This window comes from Eublepharis macularius, chromosome 2, assembly GCF_028583425.1.
Source record: "Eublepharis macularius isolate TG4126 chromosome 2, MPM_Emac_v1.0, whole genome shotgun sequence".
Taxonomy (NCBI): Eukaryota; Metazoa; Chordata; class Lepidosauria; order Squamata; family Eublepharidae; genus Eublepharis; species Eublepharis macularius.
Window position 1 is genome coordinate 224,412,501 of NC_072791.1, and position 24,659 is coordinate 224,437,159.

At 43.9% G+C, this 24,659-nt stretch overlaps 1 protein-coding gene across 1 annotated transcript in view; it reads right to left on the reverse strand.

The window, feature by feature from the left end:
* Window positions 1-880: 880 nt before the first annotated feature.
* The window catches only part of ANKAR (ankyrin and armadillo repeat containing), a 62,080-nt gene continuing 38,301 nt past the window's right edge, over window positions 881-24,659 (reverse strand). The window contains exons 15-22 of the mRNA XM_054970134.1: window positions 24,026-24,132; window positions 21,367-21,489; window positions 19,259-19,417; window positions 16,713-16,830; window positions 14,137-14,246; window positions 8,293-8,489; window positions 2,686-2,732; window positions 881-1,125 (exon numbers count right to left, since the gene is read on the reverse strand). Coding sequence (XP_054826109.1) covers window positions 881-1,125; window positions 2,686-2,732; window positions 8,293-8,489; window positions 14,137-14,246; window positions 16,713-16,830; window positions 19,259-19,417; window positions 21,367-21,489; window positions 24,026-24,132 — 1,106 coding nt within the window. The remainder of the gene's footprint in view (window positions 1,126-2,685; window positions 2,733-8,292; window positions 8,490-14,136; window positions 14,247-16,712; window positions 16,831-19,258; window positions 19,418-21,366; window positions 21,490-24,025; window positions 24,133-24,659) is intronic.

Sequence of the window (24,659 nt, forward strand, 5' to 3'; positions counted from 1 at the left end):
CTGGTGCACAAAGGTCTATATTGAGGGGGAACCATCTTCAAGGTTTTCCCAAATATTAACTGTGCATATAATGTTCATTTGGGTATTCTCAGTTGGAATATTTTCACAGTTTGTAACAGCTGATAATAATCTAACATGCAGGTATTTTCTAGAGTACTATAACTTCACACCTCTTACTACATTAGCACCTATGATAAAGTTAGCATAAAAGTGACTAAATAGTTTAAAATATTTCAGTTTTGAGACGGACAGTCTGGGAATCTGCAAGGAATCCCCAGGAAAGGGAAACCATTTGGAAATTCCACATCACCCCTTTCCCGAAAGCTCCCTTTCAAGCATTCTTTACTTCTCGGTGGCTTGAAAGGGCAGCTTGCCTCTTGTCTCCTTTCTCTCTTACCTATCAGGTTCTGTCCTTTCTGGAGCATTTTTAGTTCTCATGAGGTCCATGTAAAGTTTTTTTTAAAAAATTCTTTTGCGGAACATCTAAAATCCTATTCTTCTGCGTACTCAAGGATTCTCCCACGTAAACAGAGACCCATCATCTCTGGTCAGCCGGTTTTTGCACTTGTCTTCATCCTCACAGAATCCAGTCATTTTACTATCAAATACAGTGCTGATGAACACTCCCTTCTCTTTCTGTAGGCAAGACTGTGTGCTATGAATTTTTTTAAAAAAACTCGCTGCATATAAGTTGATTTTCAGACACGAATGTATAAATGCATTATCAGTGCGTTTATTTTTTACAATTGCAGTGAATTCTGACTTTAATAATAGACAGATACTCCCCTTCCATCTTTACACAAATATGTTACAGACAGAGTAGTAATTTCCCTCCTAATTAAACTGTATCTTAAGGATAGGAACTACTGATATGCTGCACTTAAGATTTCTTTCCTGATGTGCTACTCCGGAGGCTACAGACGTTAACAATTCTGGGTCTTATGACTTCAATGAGGTCTGACGTTGTGGTATGTGGAGCTGGATAATGTCCTGAGGCTGGAATACGGGGTTTCTCTGGAGTTCTGAATCTTCCCACAAGGTGAGTGGTTGTGGGTACTAAAAAGAGGGAATCCTTTGGACGAAACTTGGATTTGTACCTTTTGACATCGTCACTCCGTGATTTATCTGCAAAATGAAAAATCGGGGGTTAAGCATCATTAAGCAGATCATTTCAGAGAGTTGTGTGACATAACAGATGCCGGTGTCTAAAATCTGTAGCTACATTTCACTAAGGCTGACATAAAGGGAGTTTGCTAACTCACAGAATGTTTTTCTTTGGACAGCTGGCTCCTGTGCCCTATCACAAACTGCTTTCTAGAGACCTGTACGTTTCATAAGCACATGGTGTGCTGGGCTGCTGTCTGAGCAAAATAAATCTAATGTCACTTTGGGCTCAGGTCCAAGCTACAAGTGACAAATGACACTTGAACAGCAAGTGGATTGAGTGGAGGGCAAGTGAACAGGGAGAAATACACTTGCTGTTCAAGTGTCATTCGTCACTTGTAGCTTGGCCCCCAGAGAACAAGATTATTTCTATCATGGATTATATCCATAGTGACAACATTCAACATTTATTCATATGTACATAAAATCAAGATGAAAGAAAATGGTCAATGCCATCCTAGGCAGACCTCATAATTTTATGCATTCTGTGGAGCATGCTGTACACGAGACACCTCGGTATGTGTTCGTCAAGTGTAGGGAGAAGCAATGCTAGTTGGGAAGCGTAGTTTTAAAAGACAGAGCCAGCAGAGAGCGCCCCTCAGAGGGTTTGTTAATTTCATCTTCACCTCTTGGAAGGCTCTGTCAATTTCACCTCACCAGTCTAAAACTGTGTGGGATTGCAACCAGAGGGCAGCAAGGAATGGAAATGGGCTCGAGCTGCTTTCTAGAGCCGGGCTTGGACCTGGAGAGGTTATAATGGGCTGAAGTTTCCCTTCTGGCATTTCACAGCCCCTTCACACAGCTCCAGTGTATAGCAAAGCCTCTGCCCCGCCGCTGGCTCTGTCTTTTTAAACTACCCTTCCCAGCTAACACGTGTTCTTCACTATCAGATGTCTCGTGTAGAGAGACTCATACTCCTAGTATGAGTAAATGTAATGTCGGCAGTGAAAGTTTAAATTTTGGATGAAGTCTACAAACACTGCTTCTCAAAAAGACAGTTAAGACAAAGGAATTATTAACAGACTGCGTCTCATTTATAGCAAGTTAAGTTGCTGAAATCCATAGGACAAATACTTTATTGTACAGAAAATTCACTGACTTCTGTTCCTCTGAGGCAGCACAGTCTGGGAGTGTGAACTTTCCCCCCACCCCCAGTGCCTCCAGTGCCAGCTCCCATTAAGGTCAGGAGCTGTCTAGACCAGAACTCCAGGAAGGACTGCCATGGGATAGGAACATTGGCCACCCGCACATCTGTGTGAAAGCCCAGAGATGTGCCCCCAGTAAATGATCCCTTGTTCACTTTTTGATCAGATGGTTGATGTTTTCAGAGACAGATGCGCAGGCCAGTGGAGCCAGTGAGACGGAAGCATGCTTAACGTCCTTTGACATTCCCCTTTCTTAGCATTTCATATTAGCCCATTATTAGCATTTGGTATCAGCGCTGCATCCTATGCAGTTGAGCAGCTAGCAGGACGGCACTAATTTAGAGGTGTCTAAGGAGGTCATGAGGACATAATTTACCTCGTATGTATACAGGAACCGCAGGTGGTCCTCCATTGATCTCCAAACTGAAAATTCAAAGCAAACATTCAGAATTTGGATCATAATCCCAAAAACACTTAAGAAGCAGTGCTCTAGGATATTTCTGCTGAAGTCCACGGGCCTACTCAAGAAGAAAGCCATTTCAGGATTCTGGTAAATATTGTATTTCTTAATTTGAACATTAAATGCAAAATCAGAGTAGCACCTTTTGTTTCCTAAGTTTGGCATTCATCTTCAGTGTACCTCTTCATACACCTCATAATGTAGGCTGGGGCCTCCAGTGTGGTGCCTGTGGGCACCATGGTGGTTGTCAACATCTTTCCTGGTGCCCACCAAGTGTTTTTAGAAAGTTGGCAGGGCCTGGTGTGGTTTTTGCCAAGCATGGCTTCTGATTGGCCATTGGAGATCGGATTGGCTGTGCAGATTTTTAAAAACATAGCTTTGACTGCAGCTGCCACCAAAGTAAAAGAACATTATGTGACTGAAGCTGCAGCAGCCATTTTGTGACTGAGTCCACCTCCTGTGGCAGCCATTTTGTGCTGTACCCACCACCCTGTGTCAGAATTCCAAAGGTGCCTACTGGCTGAAAAAGGGTGGGGATCCCTGACATAGGCTATTATTTTCTAAAGTTTTTGTCAGAGTCTTTAAGATGTGACAAGATTCAGTGTTGTTTTTGCTGTAACAGATGACTATTTTTCATTGACCCAGCCTTAATGCTCACTGAGGGACAAGTGAGAAGGCTGAATGTCCTACCAGTTAGTATCCCCTGAAATGCTACCATAAACTAAAATGTGTACCATTTCCCAATATTTTTAGTTCCCTTGTTCTATAAAACATCTGTCCTATCTCCCCTTCATAAAGTCGTCTACAGAAGCTCAGAAAGAGTTAATAAAAATAACTATAAAACCTAGAAGGATTACAACACAGAGAAACAAGCAATGTGGTGTAGTAGTTAGAGAGTTGGACTGGCCACTGGGAGATCCAGGATTTGAATTCCTCACTCTGTCATGGAAGCTCGCTGGGTGACCTTGGGCCAGTCACACACTCGACCTAACCAGTGGGTTGTTATGAGGATAATATGGAGAACAATGTCAGCCACTTTGGGTCCCCGTTAGGGAGAAAAGGGGAGTATAAATGGAGTAAATAAAATAAGTTTGTGGCATGCTTGGCTAAAAAAAAAACCTCACAAGACTGCAAAGGTGAGCCTTCTGTAGATGGGGGTTCCAGAGCCACTAGTCAGAAAAAATAGATGTTTTCATCTCAGTGGCCAACGGGATGCCAATAGCCTTTGCCACACATCTAAACAAATGGAGTGGGTCCATAGGCATAGCTGCACTCTCCACCCTGCTATTAAGGCAAGTACATAACGATAATCCTGCCATGTTGAGAAAGATATCACACCTTATTCTTTGGAAGAGTGGGAGTGTAAGAACTGTCCTTAAGGTGGTGAGTCATCAGAGGGGGAGTCTCTTGCAAGCAAGAAATAATCTGTTATGTTTACTTAACACTCAAGATCAAGCGTTTGATTAATCTGTTATTATGTACAGGACAATAGAGGTGGAGCTGAGCTAACGGGGGAAATATGTAGCCCATTGGCTTTCACTGCCCACAACTGTCCTTTGGGAATAAGGAAGATGTTCTCAAGACATGCCACAGGGCGAGCTTGCTGTCTTCCTTTAATCCTCACTTTAATCTACTTGTGGATGGGTGAATGAGCAAAAGGATGAGAGAGAAGGAGAGAGCCTCAAATCAGACTGCAGACCTAGTCTGGCACTTAGTAGGCAAACAGCTCTCATTTTGAAAGTACAACTTCTCCTCACAGTTAATCAGACCTCTGGCTGTCAGTCCTGGTATGCCATGTGAGGGGAAGAGGGAACAAAAGAGTGCATGTTCTGTCGATTAATCAGGTTCATGCCAGTTATGAACAAGTGGATTTTTCGGAGACATCTACACCCAGCTTCTGTCTATTATCACTTTTGGGTCTGTTTGTCCTGTTGAACATTTTCTCATAATCCTAAATTATTAACTTTTTGGAAGTTTTCCATCCCCACATATAAAACCTAGCCCAGAGAGGCTTCCATGAATGCCACGATGCCTGGTGATGGGTTTCTTGCCACCCACTACTTTCTTTCCTCAAACACCTCTACTCCAAAGCTATGAGCTAACCCTGGCTTTCCTCCATCTCATTAGAGCAGGACAGGGTTGCCAGATGGGCAGTGGGAGAAAAATGGGGGGATGAGGGGTAATTGACAGTGTCAGTAGTACGCTGAAAACACAACATTCAATAACATTTGATTTATAAATGTATATATATATACATTTGATTTATATATTCAGGACAACTTAACAATCACTCAGAGCGGTTTACAAAGTATGTCATTATTATCCCCACAACAGCAAACACCCTGTGAGGTGGGTGGGTCTGAGAGAGTTCTGGAAGAGCTGTGACTGACCCGAGGTCACCCAGCTGGCTTCAAGTGGAAGAGTGGGGACTCAAACCCGGTTCCCCAGATTGGAGTCCTGCCACTCTTAACCTCTACACCAAACTGGCATGACTGAAAGCGACACCATCACATTGCCAGAAACATTCTACAATTTGACTAAAACTCTATGGTTAAACCACAGAGTTTTGGCTGAATGCTAGAGTGCCACCAGAGATGTCACGTTGTTGCTAGGGATCCCCCCCCCCATAACCTAGAGCAGCAGGAGCTTCAGAAGACCCTAGAGTGCATCACCTTTGAGTCTGCAGGATGCTCATTTAGAAATAGCTATAGAAATAGAAGTAGAAAGATGCTTGGCTTAGAACCTCTGAACATTTTGTAATTCTCCCACCCTAATGCCCATTTTGTGACTAATTTTGCTTCTGATGGTAGGCATTTTGTTGTGGAGACTACTATCCTTTCTCAACTTTCCAAAAGTGTCCACAGGATCAAAAGAGGGTCCCTACTAGGCAAATGACCACCTGATCCTAGAAAGGAGCTTTAAACTACGGTATTCCAAACAGTGGTACATTTAGGCTTCCCAGTTGCCTGCTGATGGCAGGCAATCTCTTAGGGGTTTGCCCCATTGCCCACCGATTGCTGGTGATCAGCAGGAGGTAGCAAACCCTTGAGAGATTTCTTGCCACCAGCAGGCAACTCAGGAAAGCGAGCACTAGCAACACTCTTGGTGCGGCATGATGATGTCACTTCCTGAAGTGACATTGTCGCACTAGCTGCGGTAATGCTAACACACTTCACTGGGGCCAATTTTGGCCCCAAACAGGCCAGAATTAGCCCCACACCAGCATAGGAGCACTCCTGTAGCTGGCATGATGATGTCACTTCTTGGAAGTGATGTCATCACGCTCAGCCTGGTGCACATGTGCACTTCGCAGGCACATGAGGAGCTTGGAGCAGGTAAGTCCCAGGTTCCCCTCCCACTGGAAGGATATAGGGACCTAGGAACTCTAGGTACATTTCACATTTCTGCATGTGTTACAGGCTATTCAGCAGGAGCTAAAGTCCTACTCTTGGATATAGTTAGAGACATTGAGGGAAGAGTGTGTTATAAAAGGATTTACTATGATTATTTTAGATCTCAATAATATCAATATTTTCAACTACATTTTTAACTGTTTAAATTTTGTTACTTGACATTGGGCATTGTGGAAAGATGAGCTATAAATACAGTAAAAAACATAGCATAAAAAACATACCATAAAGGACAGACTAGAAATAATGTTATTAAATACATTGTAGGCTATTCGTTTAATTATTAAAGTAATAATGGCCAAAAATGTTTCATTGGTGAGCTGGTCAGAGAAAGGTGTGCTAGGGTTACCATCCCTGTGGCTGCAACCCACAGGAGCTTTGGGGGGTTGAAGTTGAGGAGGGGGAATGATACAGATGCCATAATGTTACTTCCAGATGATCACCTGGAAGTGACATCACACAGCATTTGTGGTGCTCTAGGAATTTCCCCAATCTCTGTGGTAACAACCAAAGAGATTGGGAAAATTCATAGAGCACTTTGGATACCATAATTAACAAAACACTGTTCATAGCATCACTCCTCTCACTTTTTATTGCTCAAGAGATTAAACATGGGCAATTGGGAAGTGGGGCAGGAAGTTGCAGCCACAGGCAAGCAACTGGTAAGCCTATCACACTTACAGGTGTAACAAAGCTTACTGTTGGTCTGAAATTATCAGAATTAATAGGGCTTCTCCCCCAGTACGTTCTTTACAACAAAGAGTTCAGCAGTGTGTTAAAGATTCACTCAACATTTTTCTTGTGGTATAGGCTTCCGAGCCCCTCACTTACAAAGGGATCTTTATCCCACACAACATTCTGCTTCTCTTTAAGGTGACACTCTTTAAGGTGTCACTGGAGTCCTGCTTATGCCAGCACATTGGGGTATTCTTGCTCCTTATCCTAGTTGCATATGTGCACACTCTGACCCACCCCTGCACACACCTCCTCAATAGCATGTCAGAAAGCAGTCATGCCTACCTGGAGCATTTGTCTCAAATGCACAGTGAGAGCCAAGCTACAAGTGACGCCTGACACAGGTTGGACACTTGTCAGCTTCCTTCAAGTTTGGATGGGAAATGTCTTGCAGCTGTAATGGAGAGCCAAGCTGTAAAACCAGGACGCCTACATTTCCCATCAAAACTTGAGGGAAGCTGACAAGTGTCCAACCTGTGTCCGGCGTCACTTGTAGCTTGGCTCTGAGACAATTGTTAAAGGGGGACTCGTGGTAGGGAAATCATGAAGATACATCTTTAGACTTAGTTGATGATGAAGCTCTATCACTTTTAAAAATCTCTAGACTTTCATTTTTGTACAAGTCAAGAGGCACCTTAAAGTCTAACAACGCATATTCCACTATGAGCTTTTGTGAGAAAAAGATTCCATGAAAGCTCACTCTGGAATTCATGTTGTTAGATGTTAAGGTGCCAATGGATTTTTGTTTTGCTACAACAAACTAACACAACTACCCCATGAGAATTATCAATATTTGTGCACACTAAATGAACAGTATTCAAATTAGGAATGTAGGTAAACAAAGACATTTTGAGCCCTACAATTAACTAGCTTTCTCCCTGGATTGTCAAACTGTGATGGCAATAAATTCAATTTGCATAACTTGGTTTTCACTATGGAATGCTTTAAAGATTTTAATAATGGCATTCCACAGATTTTCAGCAAACTTCATTCGTATTTCATTATCTTTTGCAAAGACGTTTCTCCTAAACTAGACATTTTAAAAGACTGAAAATAATTGAGAATTCCTCCCTTCTCCTAAATTTTGGTGCAAGTTTATTATAAAAAATAATCCCCAAATTCAATTAGGCGTCAAGACTTCAATATAACCGAATACAAAGTTCCAGATTTCCAACACTTGATATTCCCCAAATTAGGTTTCGGTGCTCTACATTTGAAGACATACTAAAAAGATTTTTTCCCCCACCAGAACTTGCATGGGGTGCTTACTACTGAATACAAATCTTCAAGAATTTCAATATTCCCAAAATTAGGCATACAGCCATCTAAAAACCCCACCAAAATCTCTGACGTAAAAAAGCAAAGTTACTGATGCTACCTGAGAGATGGAAGTCCAACTTTTTTTTGTCTTCTGAATTCTTTCAGGAAGTCTCTATTGATTTTTGCGTCTCTGCTAAGATTATTTATTAGCCTCTTGAACAGCTTGGGCTTATTTCTGCATTGCACTAACAGGTGGCGGTATGCCGTCCGGTTATATGTCAAGTATCCCAGAGCACACGCCATGGCTGTGCGAACCTGGAAGAGAGAGATACTGCACCCTTAAGAGTGGCTTACGGCTGACATAGGTAATCATCTCACGATGTATGTTTAAGGAAGAAAAGACTCTGTCAGGGACTGTGACAGACCCATCTGAACTTGACCTGACGAAAGTCTAGGGCTGCAATCCCAAAACCATTTTCCTTTTTTTAAAAAATAATTTTTATTAGATGAGGTAATATAACATCATTGGTTAATACATAAACCTTGTTCAAATTGACCCTCTGAGTAAATATATAACCCTACCTCCCTCCCCTCCCCCTTTTCTCTGTTGACTTCCAACAACACTCAAACCTCCCGTTTATCCATAGATATTATTGTTACTTTATATTGCTATCAATTTTCTCATGGTAAAGATCTTAATATATTTTCTTTTCAATAAAGTCTTTCTATATAAAAGTTAAAATCCCTCCAAAGACCACAATTGTCCTTTAACATCGCATTTCTTTTCCAAATATTTCTTAAACTTCTTCCATTCCTCCAAAAACATTTCTGGATCTTGGTCATTCAGGTTTCTAGTTAATTTGTCCATTTTGGCCATATACAACAGCTTCCTTATCCATTCTTCAATTTTCGGTATTTCTTCTACCAAAACCATTTTCCTGATGGTAAACCCCACAATAACATCAAGCTTACTTTCAAGTAGAACTACTTAGGATGACTCCCTAAGTAATTATAATGGTGTTTTCCAATAGTCAAGAAATGCTGATAAAGAATGAAGAACCAGATTTGATTAAAATTGGTCACCTACTACATCTTTCAGTTAGATATTGCATAATATAAAACTCCAGATTTCCAAGACTGGATATTCCCCAAATTAGGTTTAAGCTCTCTTTATTTGAAGGAAGTTTGATATACTTTAAAGTGTAATGTCTACAAAGGTTTGGACTTAACTTGCATGTTGATAAAATGGCTAAAAAGAATGTAGCAAAATAATGTTCAGTATCTGTTGGCCACTTATTCCTGGGGTCCCCTGAATGCTAAGAGATGGGCTGTTTCCACACTACTCACCTTCATCCGGAATGCTGTGGAACGTCGTGAAAAAAACGTGGAAGATAGCGTCTTCTCGTGCAAGTTTTGCACAATGTCACACAAAACTCGCATGAGAAGACGCTATCTTCCGCATTTTTTTCATGACAATCTGCAGCGTTCCAGATGAAGGTGAGTAGTGTGGAAATGACCCTGGATTTGGAGGGGGCACAGTGGGCAGCAGTTGGAGCAGGAAGGTGTGGAAGTTCCTTTCTGCAGTGGCACTCCACTTTTGGCTGGTTGAATACACCCCAGTACATGTGTGTTTGTTTATTTATCTTTATATTAGGGCTGATTCTTCATACAATATACAGTATGCAGAATTATGAAATCAGGGCCATTTCCACACGGCTCCCCGCTGCTCGTAACAACCCGGAAGATCACGCAAAAAATGCGGAAGATCGCGTTTTCTCGCGTCGCAATATCTCGCGCGAGAAAACGCGATCTTCCGCGTTTTTTGCGTGATCTTCCAGGTTGTTACGAGCAGCGGGGAGCCGTGTGGAAACGGCCCAGGTCATGAAAACAATACAGGGTAAATGTTCTCATACATTGCTATCTTCTATTTATGTATTATTTTGTACATTTTTATCCCATGTTTCCTCCAAGGAAGAAGGTGTATCACATAAATAATAACTTTGCTTATATGCTGCTCTTCTGGACAGGTAAGTGCTCCATTCAGATCAGTGAACAAACTCGGTGTTACTTTCTTCACAATTCAACTAGGGCAGAGAGGAGTCGCTTACCCAAGGCCACTTATTGAGTTTATGGAAGTGGTGGGATTCAAACCAGCAGAGTGCTGATTCACAGTCCAACCACTAAGCTTCAGCTATGCAGGCTCAAAAAGGCTGCGCTCTGCTTCCCAAGATTGTACATGTCATGATCCATCCTGGATCAGGTCCACACTTGCATTTTGAAACATGCAACTGGCAGATTGAGCCACCTCTGATCCTGCTTGGGGGTTCCAGTGAGAAACTGGATTGAGGACTCTCTGCTGTGTATGTCTATTTGGCAAATACACACATGCATGCAATATACTGCTGTATGCTAAATTTATGCACTGCAATAAATTGCTGACACAGAACTATATTACCAACCAGAGCTTGGTGAAAGAGCATGGAATGGTAATTAAGGATTGCATGTTGCTATTTAATCACAGCAAAGTCCTCATTTCAAAAGCTGAGAATGATTTAATGTGGGAAACCGTTCCCAGACCCTGACTACATCGTCCTTCAGAGTCATCAATACAGCGTGTTTTTCACTGGCTGGTACCATAAAGTTGGTGGAAGATAAAGCTATATTTATAAAATTAACTCACAAATGAAGTTAGGATTGTGTGAATCCTAATTACATTTAGGGAAAGGTAAAGGTAGTCCCCTGTGCAAGCACCGAGTCATTACTGGGGGGACGTCGTATCATGACGTTTTCTTGGCAGACTTTTTATGGGGTGGTTTGCCATTGCCATCCCTAGTCATCTACACTTTACTCCCTGGAAACTGGGTACTCATTTTACCGACCTCGGAAGGATGGAAGGCTGAGTCAACCTTGAGCCGGCTACCTAAACCCGACTTCTGCCGGGATCGAATTCAGGTTGTGAGCAGAGCTTGGGCTGCAGTACTGCTGCTTAGCACTTTGCGCCACGGGGGCTCCTAATTACATTTAGATCATGTCCTAATTAGCTTGGCTTAGCTGCTTTCAAACTGAAAACTAGCGCTAACACTGCTATAGAGATTTTTGCATGCACCAGACTACACTCTTGCTGCCCTAGACAAGAATCTCCTGTACATAATGGGTAGCTGCTCTACTATTGTGAAGGCTGATGGAAATGCGTGCCTTAAATTAACCCCTGCCCAGCAGCCCGGCCAGCCAAGCAAGGTCTGTGGCCATTTGTCCAATGCTGCCTAAACCATGTAAAGGCGATCTAGACTCCGTGGCTCCCCATGCTCCCAGTTTCCACACCGAAAACCCCCCAATTCTCCTACTGTGCATGGGGAAGAGAGGGATTTGGAATTAATAATGGATCACACTTTTGCTGACACTCAAGGACCAGGGGATATTGTCCTTTCCATTCTAAAATACTCTTCAATGTGTATAAAACTGAACACACATAAAATTACAGCCAGATATACTAATTCAAAGCCCAGAGCGTGTTGCGTTATATGACACAGACAAAGAAATCTAGAGCGTTCCTTTGATGGAGGGGGCAGCCCCACATTTCTTTGTGTATGCGAAGCTCCCCAATAAACAAAAACGAAGTGGAGAGGGCAGGGGCGGGGGAGCGTTAGACATTCAATGGAAACGTCTATTACAGTCAATGGCATTTACTAGGATCCGTATACTCAAGATCATTTCATGTGAATTAAAAACTCCTTAACACCCAGCATGACCATAATCAGGTTGATTAAAGAATGTGAAACAGGATGGATTCCGCCACCCACCTCCACCCCCACCCCCTTCTTTCAGCATGCTTTCAGCTTCTAAATAGTACTGTTGATTGAGAATACAATAGTAGGTATTTGGGATTAACTACAGTAGTAAAGGGTATGATCAGGGGTCATTTCATAGAAAAAGAGCTGGAGGAACTCATTAGCATAATTCATTAGCATAACTCATTAGCATATGTCATGCCCCTTGCCATCACCGGAAGTGGTTCATTAGCATGACTGATTTGCATATGCCACACCCCCTGGCATTACCTATCCTGGCTGTTTTGGACCCAATCCTGGTCATTCAGGGCTGAAATTGGGCCCAAAATGGCAAAAAGGAGCTGAAAATGGCCAAAAAAGGGCCCCAAATGGTCAGGATCGGGCTGCTGCTGAGTGGGAGAGTGATCCACCACCCGTCAGAGGCCCAATCCAGGCTGTTTCGGTCCCAATCCAGGCTGAAACGAGCCCATAATGGCCAAGAGTCAGGTGGGCGGGGTCACCTGACATGTGACCTCTTTGGGGAACTGCCAGAACTGCGTTCCTGTGCATTCCCCCTTGAAATGAGCCCTGGATATGATCATGCGCATGTAGTCTTATAATAATTGTATATTACTTTAACACTATTTTTATGTGATCAGTGCAAACACTTCGATAAAACCTTGCTGGTTAGTTGTATTAGAAAATTAATGTGAAGTGACCAAGGCCATTTCCACATGTCCTTAAAGGGATGGCCCATTCACTGAATGCTGGCGGATTTTCTCCTTCACTCCAAACATCTCCATTTTCAAAATGGTTGCAGGTGGTTTGGCTTCCATTTTTGATGCCCTTTCCAGGACCATAGTGTTCCACGCAATCCGTGGTTCGAATGTCCCTCAACCAATTCAAAGAAGAGACAGACACAGAGTCCTGTGAAAGAAGCAAGTCTGCTACATTTATTAAATGTGGAGGAGCGTCAGTTACACGGAGAGTAAAGAAATCACTTGTGCCCAACGCTCATCAAAGCTACAATAGCTGTGCAAAGCATTTTATACCCTTTGGTTCATTACAGTATTGGGGGTCCCATTGGCTCAAACATAATTGTGACACCCCCCCCCATTGGTCTGTGTAGGTGACATCCTCCAATGATCTGGCGGTCCCTTATTGGAAGAATAACTCTGGTTAACTGCATAATTACAACATTTCCCAATTAGCATTGCTTATCACATTAGAGCATTGTTTTATCTTTTCAAGGAACATCTCTCTTCCTCTCTTATACTTTCCCATTCATAGATCTCTTAGTATTTCCTGCTACCCGGGCAATGTAACATTTCGCCAAGGGCGCCTTAGTGTCGCTTCAGCAACCTTGTACTTTACAGGCAGAGATTGTCCCTTCGAGTACCGTGGGAGGGGAGTGCTTTCCCCTCCTCAGGAATTTAGTAGAGACTACATTGGGTGTCGGGTGCCCCCTTTCTCTATTACTTGGGGCTTCTTGCAGCCTTGAAGAGTTTTGTTAATCTAATTAACTTGAAGCCAGCTCAGTTCATTTGCTGAGTGGTTTATTGCCCATTCCTCGTCCAGCACTTGCCTGTCTGAAAGTAGCCATTCAAATCCTCCCATTTGCAGCTGGCTTCTCGTGTCTATCTTTGACTATTCTATGGATACATTTAGCATGAATAGTTCAGAAGGAGATTTCTCTTATCAGCATATAAGCATCGCATAGCGCATAGTGAATGCAGGTGCATCTTCCTGGCTGTAAGCTTGCTTGATAAACATATCTAATAGTTTCTGCAAAACAGCAGACACTTCACAATGATTGGTCTCAGCCTTCCCAGTGCCTAGTATACATTCATGTGTCTCCAGTGTTAATTCTTTTGCATAATGCATCAACATACTTCAATAGTACCTGAGAATAAAGCAAAGTTGCATAGAAATAGTAAAGGCACGTAAAATATTATGTTTCGTTAAATTCACTTCTATCGATGGGAAAGTGCGTTCCCAGAAAAGGCACCAAAAAAACAGAAGCCAAACCACTTGCAACCATTTTGAAAACAGAGATATCTGGAATGAAGGTGAAAAGCCACCAGTGTTCGGTGAAAATGAAAAGCCACCAGTGTTCGTCTCTTTAAGGAGTGTAGAAATGGCCTAAAGGAAAACAAACAACAAAATCAAAGAACACGCCCCCCCCAATTGCCCACCTCTTCTTCCTGTGCATACAAATGATAACAAAGACGTTGAACAGTTCCCAGACTTGTGATTGCTTCAGGAATACCTGCTCTTGTGTGTGCTAGGCTAGCCAATAATTTTCCTATGGAGAAATAGATATAAACATTATAAATAAATTATAAATTGCACTAGAAGGATATAAAGTTTTTTTTAGTATGGCTTATAGTTTCCAGTGTATCGAACAATTACATGTTTTAATAGTAATGAGGTTTCCATAGCCATAATATTTATCAATATTTCTCTTATGGTGTACACTTATGATGCAAGAACTAGAGCCCAATGTGTGCTCCAGTGTGTTCATGGAGCGCTTGTGAAATCAGCTGCCCCTGTTTACTTAAAGGAAGTGGGAAGCCAACCGGTAGAGGTGCCTCCTCTACAGAAGTGAACGGAGAATTCTTTGTGAGTAAGGGAACATGAAAGTCCCTGAACCCATGATTGCAAGGGGACAATTATACTGGATCTTTGCTGTCAACAAATTCTCTTTGCAAAAGAAAACTATGTTTGTAAAATTGAAAACTTTTATAATCCTTTGTAGAAGTCTCATTCTTTGTCAATGGATCAATTTTTCTACTGGCATCTGGGGAAATGTTTCCTGTACAAGAATTGGGTCCAAAATACTGTACACAACACCTGCTACAATTGTGACCAGTATGACAATGCTGACTTGGAAAGCCCAGGAAAGCCTGATATTGCCAGATCTTAGAAGCTAAGCCAGGGTAGGCCTTGGTTAGTAATTGGATGGGAGACCTCCAAAGAAGACCAGGGTTGCTATGCAGAGGCAGGCCATGGCAAACCTCTTCTGTTCGTCTCTCTTGCCATGAAACCCCCAGCAGGGGTCATTTCCACCACAATGACATAAAGCAACTGGACAGTTAAGGTAGAGGCCAAAGTTTCAGTAGCAACTTCTTGCTACAGTCTGGTCTTTTGTTTCTTTCACTCAAAAAAGGAAAATATGTCTGTGAAAAGATAATCTGGTGCAGAATACTTTCCCCATTGCACTAAGAAGTATATTTTGCAATGGTGGTACTGACCAGGGCCTCAATCCAGCACAAGTTCTCATTCATGGGGCAAACTTAAGGTAAAAGTAGTCCCCTGTGCAAGCACCGAGTCATTACTGACCCATGGGGGGACATTGCATCACGATGTTTTCTTGGCAGACTTTTTACGGGGTGGTTTGCCCAGTCATCTACACTTTACCCCCAGGAAACTGGGCACTCATTTTACCAACCTCAGAAGGCTGGAAGGCTGAGTCAACCTTGAGCCGGCTACCTGAACCCAGCTTCCGTCAGGATTGAACTCAGGTCATGAGCAGAGCTTGGGCTGCAGTACTGCCGCTTACCATTCTGTGCCACCATTTTGCAATGGTGGTGCTGACCAGGGCCTCAATCCAGCACAAGTTCTCATTCAGGGGGCAAACTTATAACTGGATTTTACCACATCAGTTACAAGGATGTGTGTATGGGGGGGGTTATATATCGGGGTCACCAGGCCGTCCCTGGCAACGGGCAGAAACTTGCGGTGGGGGACATGGAGAGGCCACTGCTAATCACATCAAGCCATGGACCCCAAAGACATTTTTTTTATTTTTCTCTTCAGAGCAGTGGCAGAAAATGGAAGCCAGGAGCAGGTGATCCCCACCACTGCTTCCGCTAGGGGACTGGTCACCTTCCTTCTGCTCTTCCAGGAAAACCCAGAAGTGATGTCACACCATATGTAACACCAGTTTTTAAAACATTCTTCTCCTGCCATTGCTTAGAGTGGTGGCCAGCAACATGGGTTGCTGGTGGATAGGGTTACCAGGTGTCTGATTTTGTCCTGGACAGTCTGGTATTTTGGGGGACTGTCCAAGAAAAACATTCTCCCCAAAACAGACACTTGGCCCCTCTCCTTTCCCCTCCTCCAGAGGCACCATGCTGCTGCCAGCTGAAGAAGTAGCAAGTCAGCCTGAGCTACTGGGCAGCCTCCTGCAGTTAAGCAGACCAGTCAGCCCGGGCACCCAGGTGGCCTCCTGGTTTGCATGGCATCACCCAGGAGCAGCCCACTAGCCCAGGCGCCCAAGTGGCCGCCTGCTGCTATGCAGAGCCACCCTGAAATGGCGCCCAGAAGTAGGGAGGGGGCTCAGTGTAATGATGTCACTTCCTGTCATGTCATCATGCTGCCCTGGGAGCATGTGCATACTGTGTGCGTGTGTGATGTTCAAAGAAAAAAGCCCCCCCCCCGTCTCTCCGGTATTACTCTGGACCCCACCTGGCAACCCTATTGGTGGAACATCTGCCAAAGTGACAGGCTGAGCAACCTTATCTATGATTTAACGATCTATTATACAAAAAATAATTCTCTCCAAATATAAAATGATTTTTCAGTGTGGTGTAGTGGTTAGAGCATTGAACTAGGATCTGGGAGACCCAGGTTTACTGATGAACTCCACTCATCAGATACCCTTCCCACTTATCTGACAAAGGGAGATTGACTCTCCGTACTCTGCTTATTGGTTTCTACGGTGCTACTGGACTCGCCTTTTGCTTTGCTCCTTCATAGTATTTCTTACCTGTCACCACCAATGTGGATGCCTCTTCTGAACACAGAAGGTCCACCAGAATAGAAACTCCTCGTGCAGACAAACTAACCTGGTCCTTATCAACAATAATTCTAGCTAGTACAACAATCTGGAATTAAAGAGAAATGTTGACACTGCACATGAATTAATCCTCTCGCATATTGTTCTACTTCTATTTCCTACTTTCCAGCATACACAAATCTTACCAGTTTTATTTCAGTACTATACAACAGCTTTTTAACAGGACTGCAGCTCAATTATTAAAAGATCAAAGAGAGAAATTATCTAAAGTTGCATATAAGACAGTTACAGCGCAATCCTAATGAGAGATACTCCAGTCTAAGCCCGTTGATTTCAATGGTCCTAGACTGGAATAACTTTGCTTAGGACTGGACTGTTAAAGAAGTATATAGAGCGACTGTTTCAGGCTTCTTCCATTTTGGAAAACAATTACTCATCAAAAATGTTGGTTGGACGACTCAAATATATCAACCTTGTAATAAATAAATGCCAGTTCAAATCTTATTTTTTGAGCAAGACATTTGACCATACAGATGCATCTGAATTCTAGTACTCCTGGATCAAGTTGGTTTTCTAGATCCATTTCAAATCTTTCTTTCTTTATTATTATTACAGCACTTAGCCAGTACGTTAACCATAAAATTTAAGTGCACATTTTACAACCATTTGAAACAAGAAGCATATAAGTATATACAATTTAAAAACATAATTTCCTAATATCTATCAAAATTTGTAAAAACCAGGAAGTCAGCATAGTTCTAAGCAAGCAACCGAAATGGAGGCCTACACTCTAATGGGCTTTAACGACCAGAGCACAAAATGTCGCTATCTGGTGTAGTGCAGTAAAATCTGAGTTTGACAGCAGTTTCTCTAATTTTTTCTTATCCGAATGTTCTGAGGTACCATCCAGAAAGGGAGTATTAAATCTCATACGTGCTTCCTTATAGAAAGGGCATCTCAGGAAAACATTTCAAATCAGATTTTTGGTTGTAGTAGGGGGAAAAAACAAAATAAGAAGATGCAAAATAAAAAGTCCAAGGGGATTCAAAACTAGATTATTATAGCCCAACACATTTAAATCCAAAACTATTTTTCTTTAAGGGAAAGGAACTTCTGGGGAAGGAAAACTAGCTCACTTTGAGACAACAACTCAAAAATTTACCTGTGAATATTATGATGAAGCCTTGATTGGGTGCTCTGGTGGACAATTTTTATCTACAGATGGAGTGTATCCCTATCGCTTTGTCTGTTTATTGTTATGATATCTTGGCTGCATAAAATTGGATAGCTATAGACAGATACCGAGGAATTCATGGTACTACTCAGGGATTCCAATTGTTGTTCAGGTTCCATGAGAGAGTAGAACTGGACACTGTTGTTCACTACTACAGGGGGGAAAGCTGTGAATTCTTGCAGTTGTCGTCAATTGTAACATGTTGGGAAGAGATCGTCCCAAAATTTGGATATGTTGATGAGATCCAGCACCATTAAACACCTGGGAGCAGCAGTGTGGTTCCTGAACCAGTGTTTGGTGACCATAATAAACTAGATGAAGATGAATCTAGGTAAGATAGAAATGATGAAAACTGGAAGGCCTCTGTCTTGACCTGAGGGAAGGGATGGACCGACAAAGGAGAAGAGTACATCTGTCTGAAAGAACAGGCCTACCACCAGGGCTTTTTTCTGGGGAAAGAGGTGGTGGAACTCAGTGGGTTGCCCTTGGCGAAAATGGTCACATGGCTGGTGGCCCCGCCCCCTGATCTCCAGACAGAGGGGAGTTGAGATTGCCCTCCATGCCACTGAGCGGCACGGAGGGCAATCTAAGCTCCCCTCTGTCTGGAGATCAGGGGGCGGGGCCACCAGCCATGTGACCATTTTCAAGAGGTTCCGGAACTCCGTTCCCCCGCATTCCAGCTGAAAAAAAGCCCTGCCTACCACCCACAAGTGCCCTTGGAACATATATCACATACAAACCTCTACTGGAAGAGATCTTTTTAAAAAGTCCATCCATACACACTAAAGTGTTTCAATGTACACACAGGGTAGTGGCGGTTATTGGTGGAGTAAGAAACGTGTTGTGTAAAAATAAGAGGTGAAAAAGATCCTGCAAGGGGCAGCAAGCTCTAGCTAGACTGGACTGTAAGGGGAGGGCTTTCTTTCTAAAGGAGTTTTCTCCTTGTCTGTCTAAAAAATGCAATTTTTAAACCTTTTCTTTTTAGAACTTTGGAGAACTCAGCTATCAATGCAGTTGATTATTTCCTTCTCTTTCCCATCCAGTTGGTGTGCCCCCATACTTCAGGAGGGGAGCACAAAAGGGTTGCTATTGGGAGACGGGGGCTGAAAAGCCCTGGTGTTCATGGCAATTGGTGTGTGACTCTCTGGAGTCCAGTTGAAGGTATATCACCCAAGGAGCCCTTCCTGGAAAATTCCTGTCTGCTTGTTTTTGAATGGTCTGCTTAAAGCATATGCAAAGATCTATTTGTGCACGCTATGAGTGTAATCTCTTGATTTTGTACCTGAAAAGCAGCCATCGCTCTCTCTGTCTCTATTGGCGATTCCAGAAAAGGTTCAAATGTAGACAGCGATACTGGTCCCGTCTCCAGTATCACGTACTGCTGGGCAGGATTATTATAGGCAAAAAGAGAAATTGCGTAGCCTGCCCGTAAACGGATATCCTTACAACAGAGAAGTACATAAACATACTTGACAACATGCATAAGAATAGATTTGTATTAAATCGCATAGTTTCAAAAAACAGCATTTGATTAGTTTCTGTTTTATTTTCATGCTATTATAGGCAGAGCGGCAGAACTCCACATAAGCAGGCTTTCCTATTCCCTTTGGTAGAGAGGAAAAGCTGTGTGAGTGTACCTTTCCCCCTCAAATTGCTGAACTGAATGGGGGAGCCCTTGCAAGACAGGTTGCTCTTTGAGTACCTTAAAGCTGCTCATGGTTGCCAGCCTTCTGCAGGGGGCAGAGGATCCCCCGCCCCCAGCTACCACCTTCCGGCCACTGCTGACCTGGTCAGTAGGGGCAGAGGCTTCAGGAATGAATGGAAGCCGGCTGGCAGGCACGTGGCCAAAATGGGCATGCACGCCTCAACATCCCCCCAGTGATTACGTCATCTCCAGTGCAACCCAGAAATGATGTAATCACTGGGGGGGCGCAAGCTTTGAGCATGCACAGAGGTAGGTACCTGCTGCCTCCCTCCCGCATCCCCCTCACTCCAGTTTTTAATAGAGGGTACTTGGCAACCCTGAAGCTGTCTCACAGAAAGGGAATCTGTAGATCAGGACAAGGGGTCGTTCAAGGACTGCATGAGACAGGAGTCAGAGCTCTGGGACTCAGCAAATGTGATGTTCGCAGCCAAAAGCTGTGTATCATCCCTAGTTTTTTTTTAAAAAGTCAGGTATCTCTTAATTTATGAACTGCTCTTGGAGCATCTTCCATTGCCTTGAATTCACACATCAGGTATATATTACACTGCATCAGACACTGCATAGTGTGGGACTCACGAAGCCTTGGGGACACTTCCTTTGTGGCCTACGGGAGCTTGTCTCAGCTCTGCATGTCTACATTGGCCCTCCAGCTCATGGTATATTTGGTTCACCACGCTGAATAAACTCAGCACTCAAAACTTACCGAAACAGCCTACAGAACTAGGCAGTGGCTTGGTTCAGACAAAGCGACAAACCATGTGTTTGTATATATGAGCATGAGTCTGGAATAAGTTTTTTCCCTTAGATTTATATCATTCTTGAAGATCTCAAAGCAGCTTATGAGCAGGGAGGAGACAAGTGTTACTCTGCCTCCACTGGGAGAACAGACGGTACTTAGATGGGGGCTCTCTTGTCCCTCTTCCAGGACGAGAGCTCCTGAGAGTCAAGGAAGGAAAAGCCAGGCGCTGCTCTGCCTCAAGCTCACACCCACCCTCCTTCCCTGGCAATCAAACCATGGTTTAGCGCTCTCTCTTGCAAGAAAAGTGCAAATTGTTCTTTGCTGACTCAGGTATGATTGGAAGCTATGGTTTGCTTCAAGCCATGAAGGCAGAAGGAGTCACAGCATGGGAAGGAAGGGGGCGAAGGAAGCTTTCAAGCTTGAAGATACTTCCAAGCTCATTTACAAATGCTTAGCATTATCTCTGGATTCAGGCCAACTCTGTACATTGTTCTGTAGGTGTGTTATAAAACTAGAGTCTGACATGCATGCTTGGCTTGGGCTGGCATGTGAATCTCCCATAACAGAGCTAGAAGTCCTGTCCTAAATGGCCCAGGCTAGCCCGCTCTTGTCCGATCTTGGCTGCTAAGCAGGGTCGGCCCTGGTTAGTACTTGAATGGGAGACTGTCAAGGAAGTGCAAGGCTGCTACACAGAGGCAGGCAATGGCAAACCACCTCTTGCCTTGGAAACCCTACGAGGTCACCATAAGTTGGCAGTGACTTGACAACGCTTCACACACAATGGAGATAGGAGGCCTCTCTATGTAACTCTGTCTCTTGTGAACAGTTTGTGGACTGGGGTGTTGCTGTTCGTGTTTTAAGCCCACAGGAGAAATATGAAGAACGTCTCGTGTGTTTTCTTAAATGGGCAAAGGCATACTGCCACATACTCCAGTAAACCTGGTACCTTCTCTGATGAATAAAGAAGATGAAGGACATCAGAATAAGAAAAACCTTCCACCTTTAGCAACACGGTCTGCAGGCGACTGTTCTTTAAGACAATGCAAGCCAAAGAAACAGCAACTTCAACCTAAATGTTGAGTTGAACAGAAACACAAAATAATTTTTAAAAGGGGAGAAAATATCATTTCATGTAGCAAAGAAGCTGGAACGTTTGTCCTGTCTTTAAGAAATCTGATGCTAGTAATATTATGTGTCATAGAAGCGGATGCTGGTGTCTAGCAATGTGGAAAATGTGTTCTCTGCAAAGTGGGCACCGATTAATACTGCCTGCCCCTATCTCTCAGCCCTGGGTTGAAATCTAAGTAATGCGAACAGAGGGGAGTTCACACAACCTCTTTGTGCACGAAGCCACTCCTGAGAGAGGGAGTACCGCAGCTCTCGAATTTTTGCCTCAGCTCTTCTGCAAATGGCAGAACATATGAAACTCAACAATGTAAGTCGCATTCTTGTCACAGTAGAAACAGGATTTGTAAGCTCCATGAAAGTGTACTTTTATTATAAACTAGCAACAAAGCCCATTGTGGGAATAAATAAAACAGGCTCTAGAAAGAGCAGGGTAGGCAGGCCAGGCATTGCCCCTTGCCCAGTGCTCCAATCTGGGCAGGGGGGCAGGAGGGCAGCTGGGCTGGGAATTGCCCCCTCCCCAATGCCCTGATCTGGGTAGTGGGAGGAAGACAGGGAGGCTGGGTGGGGCTATGGCCCCCTCCCCCATGCCCCTTCTGTGCAGGGGGAGTGCAGGGCTATGGCCCCCTCTTTGTGACCCTAGGTAGAGGGAGCACGGGGCAGCCGAGACAGGTAGGCGGGCTCTTCCCTCTGCCATCTGATCCTGGTGGCAAAGGGAAGAGAGGCGCGCCCACCTGCCAGGCCACCTGGCTGGCCTGATTTGGGGCCGGCAGCTTGACAGGTGGGTGAGCCCTTCCCTTCGCCAGCTGATCCTGGCGGCGAAGGGAAGGGAGGCGTGCCTGCCCATCAGGCCACCTGGCCGCCCCGGTTCAGGGCTGGCGGCTTAACAGGCGAGCGAGTGGGCCCTTCCCTCCACTGGCCTACTGCCACGGCAAAGGGAAGGGAGGCAGGTCGTCCCTCTTGCAGGTGCGCAAATTATGCCTGCGCCACATAAAAGGGCGAGTTGTCGGGAACACAGCTCCCCTTTTACGTTTAAGAATGCAATAAAATGCAATATAATTGCAATAAAAGAAGCCACATCTTCCAGTTTGCATGATCTGAGCAAGTCTGTTAATGATAGGACGTTTTGGAGATCTTTCCTTCATAGGGTCACCATAGGTCGGAGGCGACTTGACAGCACATAACACACAACACATATAATTGCTAAAATTAGACCGAGTTTCCATTGCATCCATCACACAAAGACCTATTAGTTAGATCCTCTTTTAAATCTCATTTCTTTCCTTCCCCTGAGCTGCATAAGAACCGCATGATATTCATCAGCCGGTTTTGACACGGCTAGAATAAAACACAGTGATTTCTCCTTTATACCACCTCATTCTGCTCTGAACGTGTGAATCGGGTTATGCTGGCACTATTGGCAGGACTCGCAGGATCTGTCGGCAGAATGAGGGATTTTTTGTTCAATATCTATGCGTGTGCATGGACACACACCCAATTTCACACACGGTTTGGATTCCATGACTTCCTTCCTCTGAGAAGACTCTTCCCTCAGTGGAAGAGGTCTTTGTGAGACAATAATACCTCATTAAAAAGGAACTAATTTCCTCTAATGATCCACATAATGTCTGAATGAACATCCTTCAAGGTCCACTGATTTGAATCCTTAGATTCCTCATTCTCCTCTCCCAACAATAACCCCTTTAAATGGCATACAACTAAACTCGCTTTCAATGAGATGCACTCAGGAGTTTGTGAATAATATGTTGCCAGAAACATTCAAACAAAATGCTTTGTCGCAACTGGATTTAGCAGCTGATGTTGTGAAAGACTTCTCTCTTCAAGGATCCTGTCATATATGCCTCCTGCATATCTGCCATGAATGTATGTGGGTTCTGCCTCTGGCTCCTGAGAGTGTGGGAAGTTCTTTATTGCTCCATGCCAGTGGGTTATCTTGCAACTGTTTACTTTTTCCTTCTCACTCCACTGAGCTAGTGTCCTTGACAGCCAGCCGAAGCTGGCTCGTGGTGTGCTGTTCCTGAGACCCAAATAGGTCCATCTTTCTCATTGCCTGCTCTAAATAATGTCTCACTCCACCACCACCCCAGGTTAACGGTCCAGGTTAAGGCGGGAAGATGCCCTCTAACTAACACTGCTAGCCCTACCTACGTCACTTCTGCCAATTCCACTGTCTATGCACCTTGTACTGAATGGATCTCTAATCAAGTTACTTCAACTGGAACACCTGTGTGTTAACTGTGGAGAACTTGGGGACCCAGCTGCCAGGGACTATATGGGCAAGAGGCACCCAGAAAAGTGCCAGGAGGCGAGAAGGGGCTGCTAGGAACAAAAGAAAACAAAATGAGGAAAAGGGAGGTAAGCGACAGGAGGTACCAAGCAAGTGAAGATATCTCCAAAGCCACCATCTGCTAATGATAGCTAAAGTGTTCCGTTCTATAGGGCTACTACTCAATGCCCACCTTTATCTGAAGAGAATGATGAGTCTTAAGTAAATTAACCAGTATTGGCAAGGCCCCTTCATCAACGATGTTCTCTTGACTGACTGGATTGCTGATGCTAGCTTCGCCTGAAGAGCCATCGTGTGAGGCACAGTCCCATGTAAATAAATGAGAAGGAAAATGTAATGTCCGTGCAAGCAAACTTCATAACGGTTACTTATTCTTAAGTTAACACATGCTCAAGATGACTAGTCTGCAGGAAGAGTTACCTTAAAACATGGCTTTATGGGTCTGGGTGTCCTAAATCGAGCCTGCTTTTGAGTGTAATCTCTAGTTTGGCCTTGAACACATGGGGTTGGATCCAGAGTAAGAAGAGGAGGTGTAATTTCCTCCAATTCTCTCTTTGAGGGTAGATCCCTGATTTGCCCCTCAGGCCATTCCTTAGGGTCCTCTGCCCCCCGTTCCCCAGGAGCCATATTTTGGGGCTGCTGAAGGAGGAGATGAGGAAGGAAAGTTGTGTTCCACCGACAGAAGTTTCTTCCGTAAGTGGAAAATCTAGTCTGGATCCAACCCACGAGGATGCAAAAATGACATGGAAGAGGACTATGGCCATTTCCTCATGATTTAAAAATAGTGAGATACTCACAGAAGGCTG